Genomic DNA, 16,751 nt, shown 5'->3' on the forward strand with positions numbered 1-16,751 from the left:
CGAAGACCCAGCGTGGCCAAGTTAATGAATTAACTGAAAAGTAAATAAATAAATAGGAGGCTTGTGGAGGGCTGCACAAACCAGTGACATTTAAAATGAATAAATAAATAAAAATAAAATTGCTAGTACAGGCTGCAGATGAGTCCCACAGCAGAGGATATGGGTGTCCAGGGAACGGAAGACATTTCAGAACAGTGTGATACAGCAGAAAGAACAATAATAATGAAGCCAGAATTCTTGTGCTTTAATTCCAGCTCCGTTACCAGCTGTGTGGTGCTGGTTAAGTTTCTTAAACTCTCTGTGCCGAAGTTTCAGCATCTGTCAAGTGGCACCAACACCTTAGGAGGAGTGTACGTACCTTAAAGGGTTTTATGGATTCAAGGCCGTGGAAGGCTAGGACGGGGCCCCACGGGTGGGCTGATCGTCAGTAACAAAATGGGGATTTTAAAGTTCAGTCGGAACCAACAGGACTAAGGGGCTTCTCTCTCCTGACCCACCTCTACAGCCTCACCAAGTGAGGAAGGATTTCCAGGGGGTGAGCTTTTGAATTCTTGGGTTTTCACAGAAATAGCCTGCATGGCGGAGCCCCTGGTTTTAAGCAGATGATTTCTTTGTTACTCAGCTGCTGGTGGGTGGGTGGGTGGTGCCTTGGGCTGCTCATTTCCTGAATGAACAGCTGTGCCCTCTCGTCTTCATGGAGAATAATCATAATACTACTTCAAACCTCAGCCCAGCCTCCTTCATTCACGCTCCCGGCTGCCTGGCAGCCGCAGCACACGCTCGCCCGCCGGCGGGGCAGGGAGGGCCTCAGAAGGGGAGGCTGGACGTGCAGGGAGGGGTAAGGCCCTCGGCCCTAGTGTACAGCAGACCAAGCCACAGCGTCCTCAGAGCTGGCCTTTGAGGCCCTGCCTCTCGGCCTCCAGACTCATGGCCTACCTCTCCCCACCCGCGCCCCCTCCAGCCACACCAGCCTTCTTCCCAGTGCCCTGGCACGCCAGCACTCACACCCACCGGAGGGCCTTCGGACAAACCACCCCCTTTCCCACAGTTCTCTCTGGACCCTGGCAAGACTGGCTGCTTCGTGTCACCAGAGGCTCAGCTTAAACATCATCACTCCAGAGAGATCCTCCCTGACTACTTCCCTCTGCTGGCCCGTGATCCACTGTGCAGCCATCAGGACTCAAGGCTGGCCCAGCTCCGGACCTCTCTACTTCAGGTACCGCCTTTGGGACTTCCTGGTGGCCCTGCAGCAGGGACTCTGTGCTCCCTACGCGGGGCCGGGGATCGACCCTGGTCAGGGGGCCAGAGCCCACATGCCAACACCAAGACTCAGCACGACTAAATAAATACACAGATATTTTAAAAATATGTTTTAAAAAGTCACTACCCTTGTGCCAGAGAAGTTCTCTTCCTGCAGTTCTGACCACATCATTTGTCCATTGACTCCTACGTCACACAACTCACTGGCTCGCCCTCAGTGCCTCTTGCTAGCCTCTTTTATTAGGTATTTGTATCTTTCTGGTCTCCCTTAAGACTCTCTGCTCCTTTTTATTTTAATAAGACTTCTTTGGAAAATGCCAGGCTGCGTCAGCTGTACTAAAGATATATGAAGGACCGACTTTCTTCTTTCCTGAGGAGAAGGGATGGGTAGGGGAACGAGGAGCCAGTCTTTGGGGGGGGCCTCCTCCAGCCAGGCTTGTACACAAGCTGCCCTGGAGCCTCCAACAGCCCTCTCAGCAAGGGCCTCCTTCTCTGCTTTCCAGAGCTCATGGGGGACCAGAGTCGTGAGAAGCTTGCCCAGGTCACCCAGCTTGGAAGCGCTAGGGCGGAGACTCACACCCAGGCCTTCCCAGGCTGTGGAGTCTGTGTGTGTGTGTGTGTGTGTGTGTGTAGCTACCTTTCACTCCCTTAGGGGCCTCTTCAATTCAGTTCAATCCAGCAGAAACAGCTCAGGGTCTGCCACGGGCTAGACAGAGGAAGACATGAGTTCTTGCGACTAGACTTGCCCACATGGGTTCACTGAGGAGGAGCCCAGAGCCAAGGGAGGAGGGAGCAGTGGAGGGCAGGAGCCACTCTGCCGAGGGGACAGAAAGGAGAGGGAGGCTGGCGAGTCCCTGGGGCCCTGCTGCGGCCTCCACTCTTCCAGACTCACCGTCCACCCCACAGCCTCCTGGCAGACACACAGACAAACACACACACACACTCACCACCCTCCTTGCTCTCTAACTGCCAGGAATGCAGGCTGTCCCCAAGCTCTTCCCCCTTGCATTCCTCAGCAGCTACTCCCACCTGGCAGGGCAAATTATACCCTGGCCTGGCAATAAAAGCCACTTTCCAGAAAAAGAAGCTTCGGGGCCCCCGAGAGACGCAGCTCACTCTCTCACATCGCCCGTGTCTGACTCAGGGGCCCGGTGTCCCTTTAAGCAGTGAGTACAAATTCCCACCCCGGTCCCTCCCTCCTGCTCTTCCTGACGTCAGGAGGAAGGCGTGTGTGAGTGAGTGAGGGGCCTGAGGTGCCGCATGCTCACACACACACACACACACACACACACACACACACGGAGTCAGACACAGAGCACATCTCTCAGACCCATCCCTGCTCATCAGCTCCAAGCACGCCAGAGAGAGGCCGAGTCTGAACGGCTGCGGGAGGCTGTGTGGGACCTTGGCCGTCAGAGAGAGGTAAGGGGCTAGACCCTGGGGCCTCAGGCGCTCCGGCCCTGGAAACTGGCTCTAACGATGGGGGGGCAGAGGGAGGTGCAATGGCGAGGGTGGGGTGCTCTGGGAAGGTGGGCCCCCTCCCCTGGGGCTGGCCCAGCCCAGTCCAGTTTACAGAGGAGAGGCAGGCATGTGTGAGCGTGGAAGAGCCCACCCGGCCATCCCGCCCCCCTCCCTTGCTCTGCCTGGCCCCCAGGGGAAGCTGAGGCTGCATGGTTCCCTGTGAAAGGGTGTGGGTATGTGTGTGTGTGTGTCTGGGACTTATGTCTGGCTCAAGAGGCAGAGAACAGCAGACACCTGCCAAGCTGTAGCCGCAGCCTCCTGTCTGGGAACCAGAGGGGAGAGAAATGACTGGAGAATAATTGGGTTCCTACCAGACGCTGAAAGCAGAGTGCAGCAGGGAGCGACATGGATCGTTCCCCCTGGAATTTGGGGCTGGGGCCAGGGAGGGACCGTCAGGGGTGGGGGGGGCGGGCGGGGTGGCCAGCAGACAGTTGGACCTGGAGCAGCTGTCTCATCCTGACTCTGTTTCTTCCGCGATGTGTTGGGGATAATTGGGCTAATTGGCTTGGAGAGGTGGCTCCACGCTTTTATTTCCCCCTTGGCCTTGGAGCCACCCCTACCAGGAGCTTTTGCTTCTCCCAAGGCCACTCCTCTCCCCTGCAGGCTGGTCTCGAGCTGACCTCCACCCTTGCCAGGGCCCAGCCCCTGGAGGGCAGGGGTGATCAGCCAGGGTCCACTGGATCCCGTGCCGTGGGATTCATGTACTCAGGCAGCCTTGGGTAGTAGTGCCAAGTCCCCAAGTGGCCTGACCCTGGCACAAGGAGTCCAGGCAGAGATAAGGGGTGATGCTGGCACCCACAAGGGAGACAGCAGGTTCCTGCCAATCTGCCAGCCTGCAGACTCTTCCCAGGGAGAGGGGAGGGGGCCGCGGGGAGCGAGAACAATAATAAATACAGACTGTGAACTGCCTCATCCGCTGGGGCTGGGGGAGGGGAGGAGGAAGTGCACCCGAGTAGAGGGTGGGCCACCTTTCCGAGAGCTCCAGGGGAGGCCTATCCCTGGGAAGGGGGCTGTCTGCAGCCCCCTGGGGGATGAAGCGCCTTTCCTGCAGGCCTGGCTCTGTCTCAGAAGCCTCTGAGCCCACCAAATTCTGGGTATCTCCTCCCCTCAGCGTTTCCTTGAAGTCTTTTCCAAAAACATCTATTTCCCATATTTGCCCCGCCCCTCTGGGTCTGTCTGACCCTCCTCCAAAAACAAACAACAAAAAGAAAAGACAGGTGTAAGTAGGAACCAGCTCACAAGGGCCTGGGAGAGGCCAGAGGACAATCTTGGCCACAGAGGTTTCTCCCAGGGATGGGCAGTGGTCACGGAAGTCCACTGGCCGTGGGGGGAGCCTCCCTAGGAGGAACTCGGGGGTCCCACACTGCTGGCTGGTGAGGGAGGGAAACCCGCAGGCTGGTCTGGAGGCAAGTCCCCAGGAGTGGCACCAGCAGAGGGCGCTCAGGGCCTGGCCGAGCTGATCATATTGGTCACAACTAGCGTGGCCAGGATCTGAAGCCTGGTGGGAAGAGGGCTCGGGGCAATTCAGACCTTTGTCCACGCAGACTATTAGGATGGGAGACAAGAAGCAATGGGGCGGGTCTTCCCCCCTGCCCCAAGCCAGCAAAATGATGGGCACCAGGATAAGTGGCCTGGCATCTGAGTTCAAGCTCAGCCACTCTTAAGTGTGACTTTGACCCGTCCATTCCTCTTTCCAAGGAGGGCTCAGAGTGGGAAAGCAACTTGCCCACGGTCATACAGCCCGGCGGGGCTGGGATGTGAGGGCTCTCTCATGGTGCCCATCCTGGCATCCATACCCTCATTAATGCCCACAAAGCCCAAAGGCCTTAATCATAGGAGCCCTCCAGGGCAACCTGGGGACATGACAAGGAGGAGAGTTAAAGGGTCTCAATTAAGCTCGAGTATTGGCTGGGGCAGTGCCCCCCCCTCCCCGCGCCTGCCCCGTACACACACGCGCACACACACATGCACACACACACACACACACGCTGTGGGAGAGGGAAAGAACCAGGTTTAATTAGGTCACCTCCAGCTGCTCCAGTAGCTTTGGCACTGATGTATTTTAAGGAGTGTCTGAGAGGCTGGGAGAGGGCAGGGGCACTGGGGAAGAGCCAGCTTCTGCCTGGTGGGCTTGAGGCTGTCTCCTCGCCTTCCTCAGGCCCACCCTGGGTAAGCCCTCAAAGTCCGGAAAGCCCTTCTGCCATCACCCCGTGTTCCCTGTCCTTCCCCCTAAGCCATCAGACCCACGCCTCCCACTGTCTGTCCCTTCTCAGTGGGGGCTTGGGCTGGGATGCTTTTATGGAGGGTGTTGTTTTTAAGCTTGCCGTAGTTGGCAAGTGACTCACCCAAGGTCACGGTCTGAGTCAGCACAAAGCCAGGAATAGAACCCCAAGCCCCGCTCTTCCTTCTGCAGGGGCAGCGGGAGCTTGCAGGGACGCGCAGGTCCTCCCTCCCTCCCTCCTGCCTGAGGCCTCTGTCCCAGCCCCCCCAACCAGGATGCTAAAGTGCAGGCCCCAACTGGCTGTGTGACCCCAGCAAGACTCTTCACCTCTCTGGGCCTCAGTTTACTCCTCTGAAGAATGGGGTTATAATGATAATTACCTTGTAGGGCTGTTGTGAGGAATAAATGAGGAAAGGGGGCAAAGGGCTTGCACACCTCTTGGCACGTGGTTACTAATCCATCGATGGTGGCCATGATCTTGTTGTGACCAGCCACCCTGTGTTCTTCTTGTCTGTCTGTTCCCCCCGGACCTGGGCTCTCTCAAGGCAGGGCTGTCTCTTCTGTTTGTTGTCCCAGTGCCTGGCAGTCACACTCAGTTACGCGTGTGTTTTTGACAACCTCAGAGGAGAGGTGGAGTGACCCTCATGCGTCATCAGGATCAATGATGATTCATGTAGCCGAGGAGAAAATTGAGGCCCAGAGAAGGGCAGGTGCTTGCCCTAGGTCTCACAGCACCGGGTGGTTGAGCCAGCTTCGTTTCCCTGACCTGCCCAAAAGGAAAGGGATTCACAGGGTCAACAGAAGACTCTGACAGCCATCTCCTGCCCAGTTCTTTTGGGGGAGTGGATAATTGGAGGAGCCCCAACACCAGGCTGATGGTCACCTGCTGATGTGGCTGAATCACCCTTCACAGCCCCATGATGCTGTATCAGGACCTTGCCTAGGGTTATCTCTGAACAGCTCTGCTGTTTTATTTTTACCTCCCCTGGCCTTTTGTCTGCGGAATTACTGGGGCTTGATCTGCATGCAGGGAAATGAAGAGGAGCTTGGCTGGCAGGGTCAGAACCAAAATACTCTCCGGGCACCACTGACACAGCTCCTTGGCTCCTCTCGGAACCTGGACAGGGACTTTGATTCACGCTATTTGACAGATGGGTAAACCGAGTCTCTGGAGAAGGAAATGGCAACCCACTCCAGTATTCTTGCCTGGAGAATTCCAGGTTACAGTCCGCGGAGTCACAAGAGTCGGACACGACTTAGTAAACCACCACCAGAGTCTCAAAGAGGAAGTGTTGAGACTTCCCTGAGGGTCCGGTGGCTAAAACTCCAAGCTCCCAGTGCAGGGTGCTCAGGGTTCGACCCCTGGTCAGGGAACTGGATCCCACATGTTGCAATTAAAGATCCCACATACCACAACTAAGATCTGGTACAGCCAAATATCTAAATAAGTAGATATATTGTTTTAAGGGAGGGTCACCCCGCTAGGATACTCTAGAGCCAGGAGTCAATCCTGGGTCATCTGGGACTCAGGCTGTCCTCTTGCCCTCCAGCTGCTAGTTCTGAAGGGCATCATTCCAGGCCAGAGATGGCCCCAGGCAGGCATACCAAATCCCTCGGGGGTCAGGCTCTAGCTCTGTTTGAGTTGAACCAAATGTTCTATGAACACATCTAGTTCTCTGCTCTCAGTTATTTCCCCTTTGCTTTCTCAGGGAAAATTCTTCTGGGAACTTATCCTCAGAGGAAGACACCATTTGCTTTCAGACAAGATCTGGCCTCTGTCACTTACCTGCTGTGTGACCTTGGGCAAGTCACGTAACTTCTCTGAGCTTCAACTTCCTCATTTGTAAAATGAACACAATTGTAATTTCAACCTTTTGCAGCAACTGGGAGATTTAAAAGTGGGAAATAATTTCTGTAAAGACTCTGTGGGTTTCCCTGGCAGTCCAGTGGTTACGACTTCACCTTCCGCTGCAGGGGGTGCTGTTCTATTCCTGGTCAGTGAGCTAAAATCCCATATGAATGGTGGCCACAAAATCAAAACATAAAACAGAAGCAGCTTTGTAACAAGTTCAATAAAGACTTGAAAAGGACTTTTTTGTAAAGACTATATAGCATTCAGACGATCAAAGCCCTCTCTTCCCTTGCCCCCTTCTGCAGCAACATTCTGGAGAAAGAATCTGAGCTGGAGGCTTGCTCTGCATCCCCTTGTTTGGCTCTCTCTAGTTTCCCAGGCTACCCTGCACTGGGCAGCTTCTTCAAGTCCAGGGCTCTGGCATAGATCAGAGAGGCAAAGACTCTGTCCAAGGTCACACAGCAAGTTGGTAGCAATACAAGGACTGAACCCAGGACCCCTGACTCCCCACTCCAGGGCTCCAGAGTCAGATTGCCCTGGTTCAAGCTCTGGCTCAGACATTAATTGCTGTGTGGCCTTGAGTGATTGAGAGCCTCCCTGAGCCTCAGTTTTCTCACCTGCAAAATAGGGTCATAATAGCAAGAGCCTTCAAGTACTGACACAGGAACTAAATGAAAGGAGAAACTGTGAGGGGCAGGGCAGGGACCTAGTGGGTGGGCGAGTCCTTGGGAAAACAGGAGAGGTGAGAATAAAGGGTGGGTTTGGCTCCAGGGTCTCTTCTTTCACCCACTCCCTCTCCCCCCCCAACCCATGCCCACCTCAGCCACCCTGCCTGGGAGGAGCCCCCTCTCATGTAGCACCTACTCAGTGCTTCCCACACTCCATCCCGTGTCATCCTCACTGACGCCCTTGGAGGAGGGGCTCTCGTAATCTTCATTTTCCAGCAGAGGAAGGAGAGAGGGGAGATCCCAGCCCCAACTCCTTCCCGAAGGCCCACTCCTCACCTTCTCCCGGGGTGGGTGGGGTGATGGATGGGGAGTGGGAAGGCATACATGTTCTGTCGCTGCTGGTTTTTCCATCTCCTTCCCCTTCCCCTCTGCTGCCTGGCCCACTGCGGGAGGGGAAGGAGGAGGCTACCCTCCACCCCTACCTGGGATAGTGCCCCTTACCCCTCCCCATTGCCCGCATCGCATGGAACCTGAGAGCCGGGCTCGTTCAGTCTCGGGTCCGGAGGCCCGGCTGGCCAGAGCAGGGCCCAGCTCAGCTGCATCTCCCTGGCAAGAGCTGTGGACCGCCTCAGCCCCTCCCCTACCCCCTTCCCTCCCCTCCACCCCCCGCGACCTCCCAGCACAGGCTGTCACTGCCAAGCACAATACCAGGCCTGGGAAAGCCGTGCAGTGGGCAGCCCAGGACCGCCTTGCTTCCTGGAGAAAGGGAGGCTGAGTTTCTCTCCCTGCCACCTGCCACCCTCACCCAGGTAGGGTAGGGGGCATCCAGGAGTGCACCCCAGGGCACCTCCTGCTTTTCTGCTGTCATCCTGGGTAGCTTTGCTCCCTGTCTGCCTTTTCCCTAACAGTGTTATCGAGGTATCATTCCCACACTATATAATTTATCTGTTTATGATGGACAAGTCAGTGGCTTTTAGCGTATTTATAGAGCTATGCAACCTCACTAGAGTCAACTTGAGGACATTTTCATCACCCCCTAAAAGAAACTCTGTGCCCATTAGATGTCACTCCTCATTTTCCTTCGCCCTTCCCAACCCCTAGAACCACTAATCTTCCCATCTCCATGGGCTTGCCACTTCTGAACATTTCACGTACGTGGAATCAGGTAACATGCCGTCTTTTGTGACTGGCTTCTTCCACCTAGCGGCATGGCTTCAAGGTTCAAGGTTTCAAGTCCAGCTGTCGTAGAGCTCTATCAAAACTTCATTTCTTTTTATGGCTGAATCATGTTCTATTTCACGGGAACCACATAAAGACATAAACCACATGTTCATCTGTTTATCTGGGGATGGGCCTTTGGGTTCTTTCCACTTTGGGGCTTTTATGAATAATGCTGCTGTGGACATTCATGAGCAAGGTTTTATGTGATTGCTTTTCTTCTTGAAGCTTCAGTTTTCTTCACTAAAATGGGGACAAGGGGATTCCCTGGAGGTCCAGTGGTTAGGACTCTGCTCTTTCACTGCCAAGGGGGCGGGTTCAATACCCGGCTTTTAAAAGTTAATTGATTAGTTTGTTGTTGTTCAGTTGCTCAATTGTATCAGACTCTTTGCGACCCCACGAACTACAGGACGCCAGGCTCCCCTGTCCGTCACCATCTCCAGGAGCTTGCTCAAACTCATGTCCATCGAGTTGGTGATGCCATCCAACCATCTCATCCTCTGTCATCCCCTTTTCCTCCTGCCTTCAATCTTTTCCAGCATCAGGGTCTTTCCCATTGAGATGGCTCTTCGCATCAACTGGCCAAAGTATTGGAGCTTTCACTTCAGCATCAGTCCTTTCAATGAATATTCAGGGTTGATTAAATTAATACAATTAGTTAACTAAATGGGGATAACAATGCTAAACCTGGCCCCTGCCTGCCTCCTCAGGTGGGCTCAGAGAGAAAAACCGCACCTCAGCGTGAGGGACCCTGAGGGGCAATTCTGACCCTCTGCCTGCCTCCCCACACCCCTGCAGCAGCTCTCCTGGCTGGATGGGATGTGCTGGGGGCCTGCTGAAGGGGCGGGACACTGAATCTCCATCCCCAGGGACGGCAGAGCCAGCTCATCCCCTTGACCCAGAAAAGTCCCACCTGCTGTAGGACATTGAACAGTGGCCAGGAGACCTGCCAGGGAGTTGAGTGGCGGTGACTCCTCAGCTATTCCGGTCCATGCAGGGCTCTGGAGTCCGAAGGCGTCTTAAACTCTTCCCTGGAAACTATGGGTTTGCAGGGGGCAGGGCAGAGATGGAGGTCAGAAATAGACTTAGCTCAGAGGTTCACCTCTGGTCCCAGGGTGGTGGGGGGAGTGAAGGAATGGGGGTGAGGGGATGGAGAGCCTGTCACCCTCACTCCTATATGTCATGGGCCATGGGCAACTCTTTGCATCCCTGCTTAGTCAAGCCTCACCATAGCCCATGAGGGAGTGAGGCAGGGTGTCTCAGCTCCATTGTGCAGGTGAGGAAGCTGTGGCTGTTCAGTCACTCAGTCGTGTCCTGCTCTTTGCGACCCCATGGACTGCAGCACGCCAGGCTTCCCTGTCTTTCACCATCTCCTGGAGTTTGCTCAAACTCATGTCCATTGAGTTGGTGATGCCATCCAGCCATCTCATCCTCTGTTGTCCCCTTCTCCTCCTGCCCTCAATCTTTCCAAGCATCAGGTCTTTCCCAGTGAATCGGCTCTTTGCATCAGGTGGCCAAAGTATTGGCGCTTCAGCTTCAGCATCAGTCCTACCCAAGAGTACTCAGGGTTGATTTCCTTTAGGATTAACTGGTTTGATCTTGCAGTCCAGGGGACTCTCAAGAGGAAGCTGAGGCTGGAGGAAGTGCTACCCAAGCCAACAGCTAACATGCAGTGAAATTGGAGCTCTCTTGGTCCAGGCGTCCTACTGGCCCCGCTGTGGCAGGCCACCAGCTCCAGGCTCAACAAATAGTCTAGCATCTCTCGGAGCCCAAGAGTTTCCGATCCCAGGGGACCCTGAGGGTGAGTGGGTGCACGGATGGGGTAACTACATTCTTTTCCTCCACAGAGAAAAATACAGGATGAAGGACTTCCCTGGTGGTAGAGTGGTTAAGAATCAGCCTTTCAATGCAAGAGAAACGCAGGTTTGATCCCTGATCTGGCAACTAAAATCCCACACACTCAGGGCAACTAACCCTGATCGCCCAAAGAAAGATCCTAAATACCCAACTAAGACCCAATGAAGCCCCCCCAAAATAAAAAGGATGATTTTTTTTTTAAAGTTTATCCAGGCCCTGAGCTGTTGTCAGGGGAACTTCTATTGATTAGCATTGATAATAACAATTTATTGGGTATCTGCACTAAATCATTGAAGCCATAGTCACTTTGCACGGTAAGCATTCTCAACTTTCTTTTAGAGAGGAAGAAACTGGGGCTAAGGAAAAATCTCCAACATTACAAAGGGCTCACCATACCCCAGTCCTGTTCTAAGCACATAGAATGTCATCTAATCCTCACAGTGACCTCTCTATGAAATAAGAACCAATGCTTTTCCCATTTTACAGAACAGGAAGCCAAGTCAAAGGCCATGAGTGTTGACCAAGGCTGCACAGCCAACAGGTAGAGACGGATTCAAACCCAGGTCATTGGGGTCTGGAGCGCACACTCCCACCCGCCATGTTGCAACTGTTGAGTGGCTTGCTTGAGGTCACCAGGTTACAGGTGACAAAGCTGAGATTCAGACCCAGGTCTGTAGACTGGAAACTGCTGGCAATTGTGCCAAACTGTGTTCCAGGTCATCGGCCACTTTACGCATCCCACCTCCTAGGCCCCCAAGTTGAAGAGCTGAACTACAGGCTGGAAGGACTTTGCGGTTAGTCTCAGTCAGCTCAGTCCACCATTAACAAAACACCACAGACGGGGGGCTCCATGGAGACATTTAGTTCTTCTGGTTCTGGAGACTAGAGGTCCAAGTTCTCTGTGGCAGCATGGTCTGGTTCTGGGGAGTGTTCTCCTCCTAACTTGTAGACCACCCCCTGCTAGGGCTTCCCAGGTGGCTCAGCAGTAAAGAACCTGCCAACACGGGAGATGCACGAGATGCGGGTTCGATCCCTGGGTCAGGAAGATCCCCTGGAGAAGGAAATGACTCTTGCTTGGAGGATCCAATGGACAGAGAAGCCTGGCAGGCTACAGTCCATGGGGGTGGCAAGAGTGGAACAGTAATGAAGCAACTTAGCACGCACGCACGCCCCCTGCTGGCTGTGCCCTCACAAGGCAAGAGCAGAGGAGGCAAGCTCTTGGGAAGGGGTGAGGAGGGAAGGGTCTCTCCTTCTAAGGACACCGATCCCATAATGGGGGCCCCACCCTCCTGAGCTCATGTAAATACTTTTTTTATTTATTTGGCTGTGCCGGGTCTTAGTTGCAGCACTTGGGAATCTTTAGTTGTGGCACGAGAACTCTTAATTGCTGCACGTGGGATCTACTTCCCTAACCGGGGGCCAAACTTGGGCCCCCTGCATTGGGAGCAAAGAGTCTTAGCCACTAGACCACCAGGAAAGTCCCCTTCCTTACCTCATCTAAACCCAGTTACCTCCCAAACGGTCCCATATCCAAATACCATCACACTGAGGGCTTCAGATTTCAATAGGTGACTATTAGGAGACCACAGTTCAGCCTGCTACAAGGTTCTAAGACCCTTTTGTCTTTCTGGTGAGGACCCTGTGTCAGGGAGGGGCTGTGAGTGGCCTGAACTCACGGTTGGGAGCAGCAGGCAGGCCCAGCCCTCCAGACGTGTGTCCAGAAGCTGCCCACCCTGGACCACACTCACCTGTACCTCTCTCTTCCCCCTTCCAGACGGAGCCTGTGGCTGGTGAGGCCGCCGAGCAGGGCCAGGCCGGGCCCTGCCCGTCAGGACGCCCAAGCCCTTCACCGGCCCCTGCGCCTGGGAGCCCACCCGGCTCTCCCACTGGCCCCGCCATGACTTCGGAGCCTACGCCGCCCGCGGTCGTGCCCCCGCTGCACTCCCCCAAGTCCCCTGTCTGGCCCACCTTTCCCTTCCACAGGGAGGGCAGCAGGGTCTGGGAGCGAGGCAGTATCTCATCTCGGGACCTGCCCAGTCCCCTGCCCACCAAACGGACCAGGACGTATTCAGCGTGAGTACCAGCCCCTCGCCCAGGCTCTGCTGATCTTTCCCAGGATGGGGCTCCAGGTGGGGCTGTCCGGTCTCTTCCTCCGCCATCCCCTGCTACCCTCACCCCAGGGCAGGGGAGCTGTGTAAGGACCTTCTAGTAACTACGAGCGTTCATTCATTCAGTCTACCAAGCTGTATGGAGCTTCTTCCCCAGGGGATCCAGTGATAAAAAAGGCAACACTTCAGTCCACAAACTGCTTATAATACAGGAGGAGTTTGTCCACAGTTCACGACAGCTGGCAGGGTTGGGGGAGAGGACCCAGTGTCGGGCATGAGGACCCAGTGTCGGGCTTCGGGGAAGATATCCTACCTGGCCTTGGAAGATGTATCAGGAGAGGAGGGAAGCTGGGTGCTCCTGCTGGATGAAACAGCCTGGGCAAGAACCGTGGCACGTGGCTGACCTCTGGAGAGAGGTGGGCAGTCTGGACAGAGACCAGCCCTGGGCCTTCGGAATTAGGTCACTGGGGGGGTGGGGAGTCAAATTGAAGAGGAGGTTTGTGCCAGCCATCTGAGCTTCCCTGGTGACTTGAACAGTAAAGAATCTGCCTGTAGCGTGGGAGACCTGGATTCGATCCCTGGGTCGGGAAGATCCCTGAAGGGAATGGCTACCCACTCCAGTATTCGTGCCTGGAGAATTCCAGGGACAGAGGAGCCTGGTGGGCTACAGTCCAGGGGTCACACAGTCGGACACCGCTGGTGACTAACACTGTCACTCGTGGGGGCCACGCGGAGGCTGGTTTGGCCAAAGGAGGGGTCTGATGGCAGGTGCGGATTGTCCCGTGTCCACACCAAGGCCAGGTGCAGAGCAGAGGCTTAATAATTGATGCATGAAGGGCTGAATGACCAATGAGTGAATAGGACGGAGACTGCTGCTTCGGGAGAGAGTGAGCTCCCTGTTCTGGGAGGTATTCAAGCCTAGGCTGCACATTCTTCACTCAGCATTCTTACAACAGGAATTCGTGTCAGCCAGACCAGCCTCAGGTGGGGAGGGTCCTGTGTACAAAGAGGGGAACTGGCTGGCAGTCAGACGACCCACTTGCTGGGCCACCCGGGAGAACCAGTTTTCCCTCTCTGGGCCTGTCTCCTTATTGTCCAGTGGGGTGATGAGAGGACTGAACTAGTCGCAGGATAGGTGGTTTCTGCTCCGGTCAGGGCAGGGTTTTCTAGGCAGGCTCTGCAGGCAGGGCGCAGGAGGGCTGGGGTGGGGGGCAACCAGGGACGCAGGGGGCAGTGTGCTCAGGCCACACGTCCAATCCTCCTACCCGATCTTTAGGACAGCCCGTGCCTCGGCTGGCCCCGTGTTCAAGGGCGTCTGTAAGCAGTTCTCACGCTCACAGGGCCACGGCTTCATCACCCCCGAGAACGGGTCGGAGGACATCTTCGTGCACGTGTCTGAGTGAGTCCCTCCCAGCTCCCCGTTCTCAGCTGGGCCCTGCTACAGGGTCCCAGCAGTGCCTCCAAAATGCCTCCTTAGGCCTCTGCCCTCATTGGCTGAAGCCTGTGGTCCTGGCAGCTTTTTTTGCTCCTAGGGCCTTCAGGGACAGGGGTGGAGGAGGGCTGGGGCCAGGTGGAGAAGGGGGAACCCCAGAAGCCCTGGGACCCACCGCCTGAGTCCTGGATCCTATTCCCACACCATGGGGGTTAAGAGGGCTGGGCCAGCCCCTGGGCCTTTCAGCCTGGAGGGAGGCTAGGAAAGGCGGGGTGGTCTTGGTCTAGACCCCAGCCCTCATGCTAGGCATGGCCTGTGGAGTCCCTGAGCTCTGAGCCTTGGGGACCTCCCTGAGTCCCTCTCACACTCTCAACATTATAGCAGTGGTCCCTAACCTTTCTGGCACCAGGGACCAGATTCATGGAAGACAATTTTTCCATGGACTGGGGAGGGATGATGTCAGGATGATTCAACCACATTGCATTTATTGTGCACTCTGCTTCTATTATTACATCAGCTCTACCTCAGATCATCCGGCATTAGAGCCTGAAGGTTGGGGACCCCTGCTTTATAGAGAGGGGCAGGTTTGATTTCTCTTTTACGAGTCTGGCTCTGGCTCCACGGCCTAGGGAAACCCAGGGTGAGGCTGACCTCAGACCAGACCACAGGGGTTGTCCAGGGCCAAGGCCTCTCCTGGGCTGACACCCCTCTCCCCACCACTAGCATCGAGGGGGAGTACGTGCCGGTGGAAGGCGACGAGGTGACCTACAAGGTGTGCCCGATCCCGCCCAAGAACCAGAAGTTCCAAGCTGTGGAGGTGGTGCTCACCCAGCTGGCCCCACACACTCCCCACGAGACGTGGTCCGGCCAGGTTGTGGGCTCCTAGGCTGGGGGGCCCCCGTGCCAGCCGCCGAGGGAGGGAGGGAGCCACACAGGGTAGACGGGCCGCAGCCAGCCCTGCGCCCCACCGCGCCGGCCGAGCCAGTCCCCCGGGTGGCCTCGATGTGAACATCTGTGTGTCTGTGCTTGTGGACATGAGTGTGGGCCTCCATCCACCCCGTGACCCTTGTGTGAGCTGGACCGAGGCGGAAGCCACCAGACCTGCCTTCTCTGCTTATCTGCGCTGTCATCCCGCCCCTCCCTGCCACATATGCATTGGACCCCCTTGCCCTCCTAACACCCGTCCCAGGGTCCACTGAGCCTCTGAGGGCCAGTGTCAGGCCTGGGGCTGGGTGTCAGGGCATTGGTGGGCTCTGCCCTACCAGCTTGCTCCCCTCGCCTCTGCCTCAGGCCTGGCCGGCGGGGTTGTGGGGAAGCCAGATTCTGCCTGTGCCACTCACACCTCCCCCTCTGGGCTGGGGTCTCCCCCTGGGACCTGGATCTCTTTCCCCCAGAAGCCAGGCCAGTGAGTGCTTTGGGGGAGCCCCCTGGCCTCTTGCAGGGGAAGAGGGTGAAACCTGGAGGCAGACAGCCCCCTTCCCCCACTGCCAAGGCCTAGCTCCGGCTCCTTCCTCCTCTCCCCCCAGCACACTGGAGAGGCAGGAGGCAGTGGGGAGCTCCTGGCCAGCCCTTCCTCCGCAGCCTGGCAATGGCTGTGAACCCCAAACTGAGGCCATGTCCACTACCCTAGGCCGTGCTGAGCCTCGCTGCCTCAGCTCTCCTTGGAGCTAAGGGTCTTCAGTGGGGTGGGGGCATAGCTCCCCCAGCCTGGATGGAGCCACCCCCTTTGCCCTGACTCACAAACCCCATGCCCACCCATCACAGCTGCGAGGACCCAGCGGTAGACACACACACACCCCTCAGGCAGGGCCAGGCAGGGGCACCCACCAGAATAAGCCGTTAGCCTGGGAGACCACCAGCCCTGCAGGCCCCTTGCTGGACCCTGTTCCCAAAGCCATGGGGTAGAGGCTCCCGCTGGCCCCCAACAGGCCAGTGGCCAAGGTGTGGTCCCGATCTTGTCCATCCCTTAAATGTGTGGCAGCCCTCTCCCCTTTGACCAGGACGGGTTTGTGTGCACTCTTGGGTAGCAGGCCCCCCCCCACCACCACACTCCCTTCCAGAGAACACATCACCTGTGGGGGAAAAAATGGGGTTCAAAGGAGGGCTTGCCAGGGAGTCACCCTTAGGAGACCCAGTCTGAGTAAAAGAGGGGCCCAAATGCCCACGATGGGGGTCAGTGACTGTCTAGGAGGATCCCAGCCCTGTGGCTATGTGTACCCCATCCCTGTCCCGAGGCTGGAGACCAGAGCTGTTGGGGTGCACTGGCCAGCCCCCTAAAACTCAGAATGGCCCCAGTTTGAGCTGAGCCTACTCAAGCAAGGCCTGGAGCCTTTCACCTGAGGAACAGGCTCCCTGGCTTCCTCAGAGAAAGGTTTACTGGTGCAGGTTAACTCCTGGGAACCCCCAAGACACCCCCGCCCCCACCAGGAGTAGGCTCCCCCCTTTTAGGCACGAACCAGGAGGCAGACTGTGTTAACAGCAACCCTGGGCCACCCCACTCATGGCCCCACAGTGTCCAGTCAGACCTCCTGAGACCCCCACCAGCCTCCTGGATCCCCCATCCTTCCTGACACTGGCAATAAACCCTCAACTGTGACTCAGCCTGGCCCAGAGC

At 56.2% G+C, this 16,751-nt stretch overlaps 1 protein-coding gene across 3 annotated transcripts; it reads left to right on the top strand.

Moving 5' to 3' along the window:
* Positions 1 to 846: 846 nt before the first annotated feature.
* CSDC2 (cold shock domain containing C2) lies at positions 847 to 16,737 on the top strand. 3 transcript variants are annotated; one of them, XM_069581676.1, is made up of 5 exons: positions 2,268 to 2,682; positions 10,346 to 10,541; positions 12,372 to 12,670; positions 13,982 to 14,104; positions 14,861 to 16,737. In XM_069581676.1, the coding sequence occupies exons 3-5, from the start codon at positions 12,495 to 12,497 to the stop codon at positions 15,021 to 15,023; spliced, it is 462 nt and encodes a 153-aa protein (XP_069437777.1). In that variant the 5' UTR covers positions 2,268 to 2,682; positions 10,346 to 10,541; positions 12,372 to 12,494; the 3' UTR covers positions 15,024 to 16,737. The 3 variants fall into 3 exon arrangements, with proteins under 3 accessions (XP_069437778.1, XP_069437776.1, XP_069437777.1); XM_069581677.1 differs by lacking the exons at positions 2,268 to 2,682; positions 10,346 to 10,541 and adding an exon at positions 847 to 1,216; XM_069581675.1 differs by lacking the exon at positions 10,346 to 10,541 and having other exon boundaries at positions 2,072 to 2,682.
* Positions 16,738 to 16,751: the final 14 nt, after the last annotated feature.

The sequence above is a fragment of the Ovis canadensis genome, chromosome 3, assembly GCF_042477335.2.
Source record: "Ovis canadensis isolate MfBH-ARS-UI-01 breed Bighorn chromosome 3, ARS-UI_OviCan_v2, whole genome shotgun sequence".
Lineage (NCBI taxonomy): Eukaryota > Metazoa > Chordata > Mammalia > Artiodactyla > Bovidae > Ovis > Ovis canadensis.

What these genes read in the sequence shown, in the direction of transcription:
- CSDC2 (XM_069581675.1), top strand. Translation starts at nt 2,521, where the DNA reads ATGCTCACACACACACACACACACACACACACACACACACGGAGTCAG. An exon ending in ACCTTGGCCGTCAGAGAGAG is followed by an intron (nt 2,683 to 12,371) that starts GTAAGGGGCTAG and finishes TCCCCCTTCCAG; the next exon opens with ACGGAGCCTGTGGCTGGTGA. An exon ending in ATCTTCGTGCACGTGTCTGA is followed by an intron (nt 14,105 to 14,860) that starts GTGAGTCCCTCC and finishes CCCCACCACTAG; the next exon opens with CATCGAGGGGGAGTACGTGC.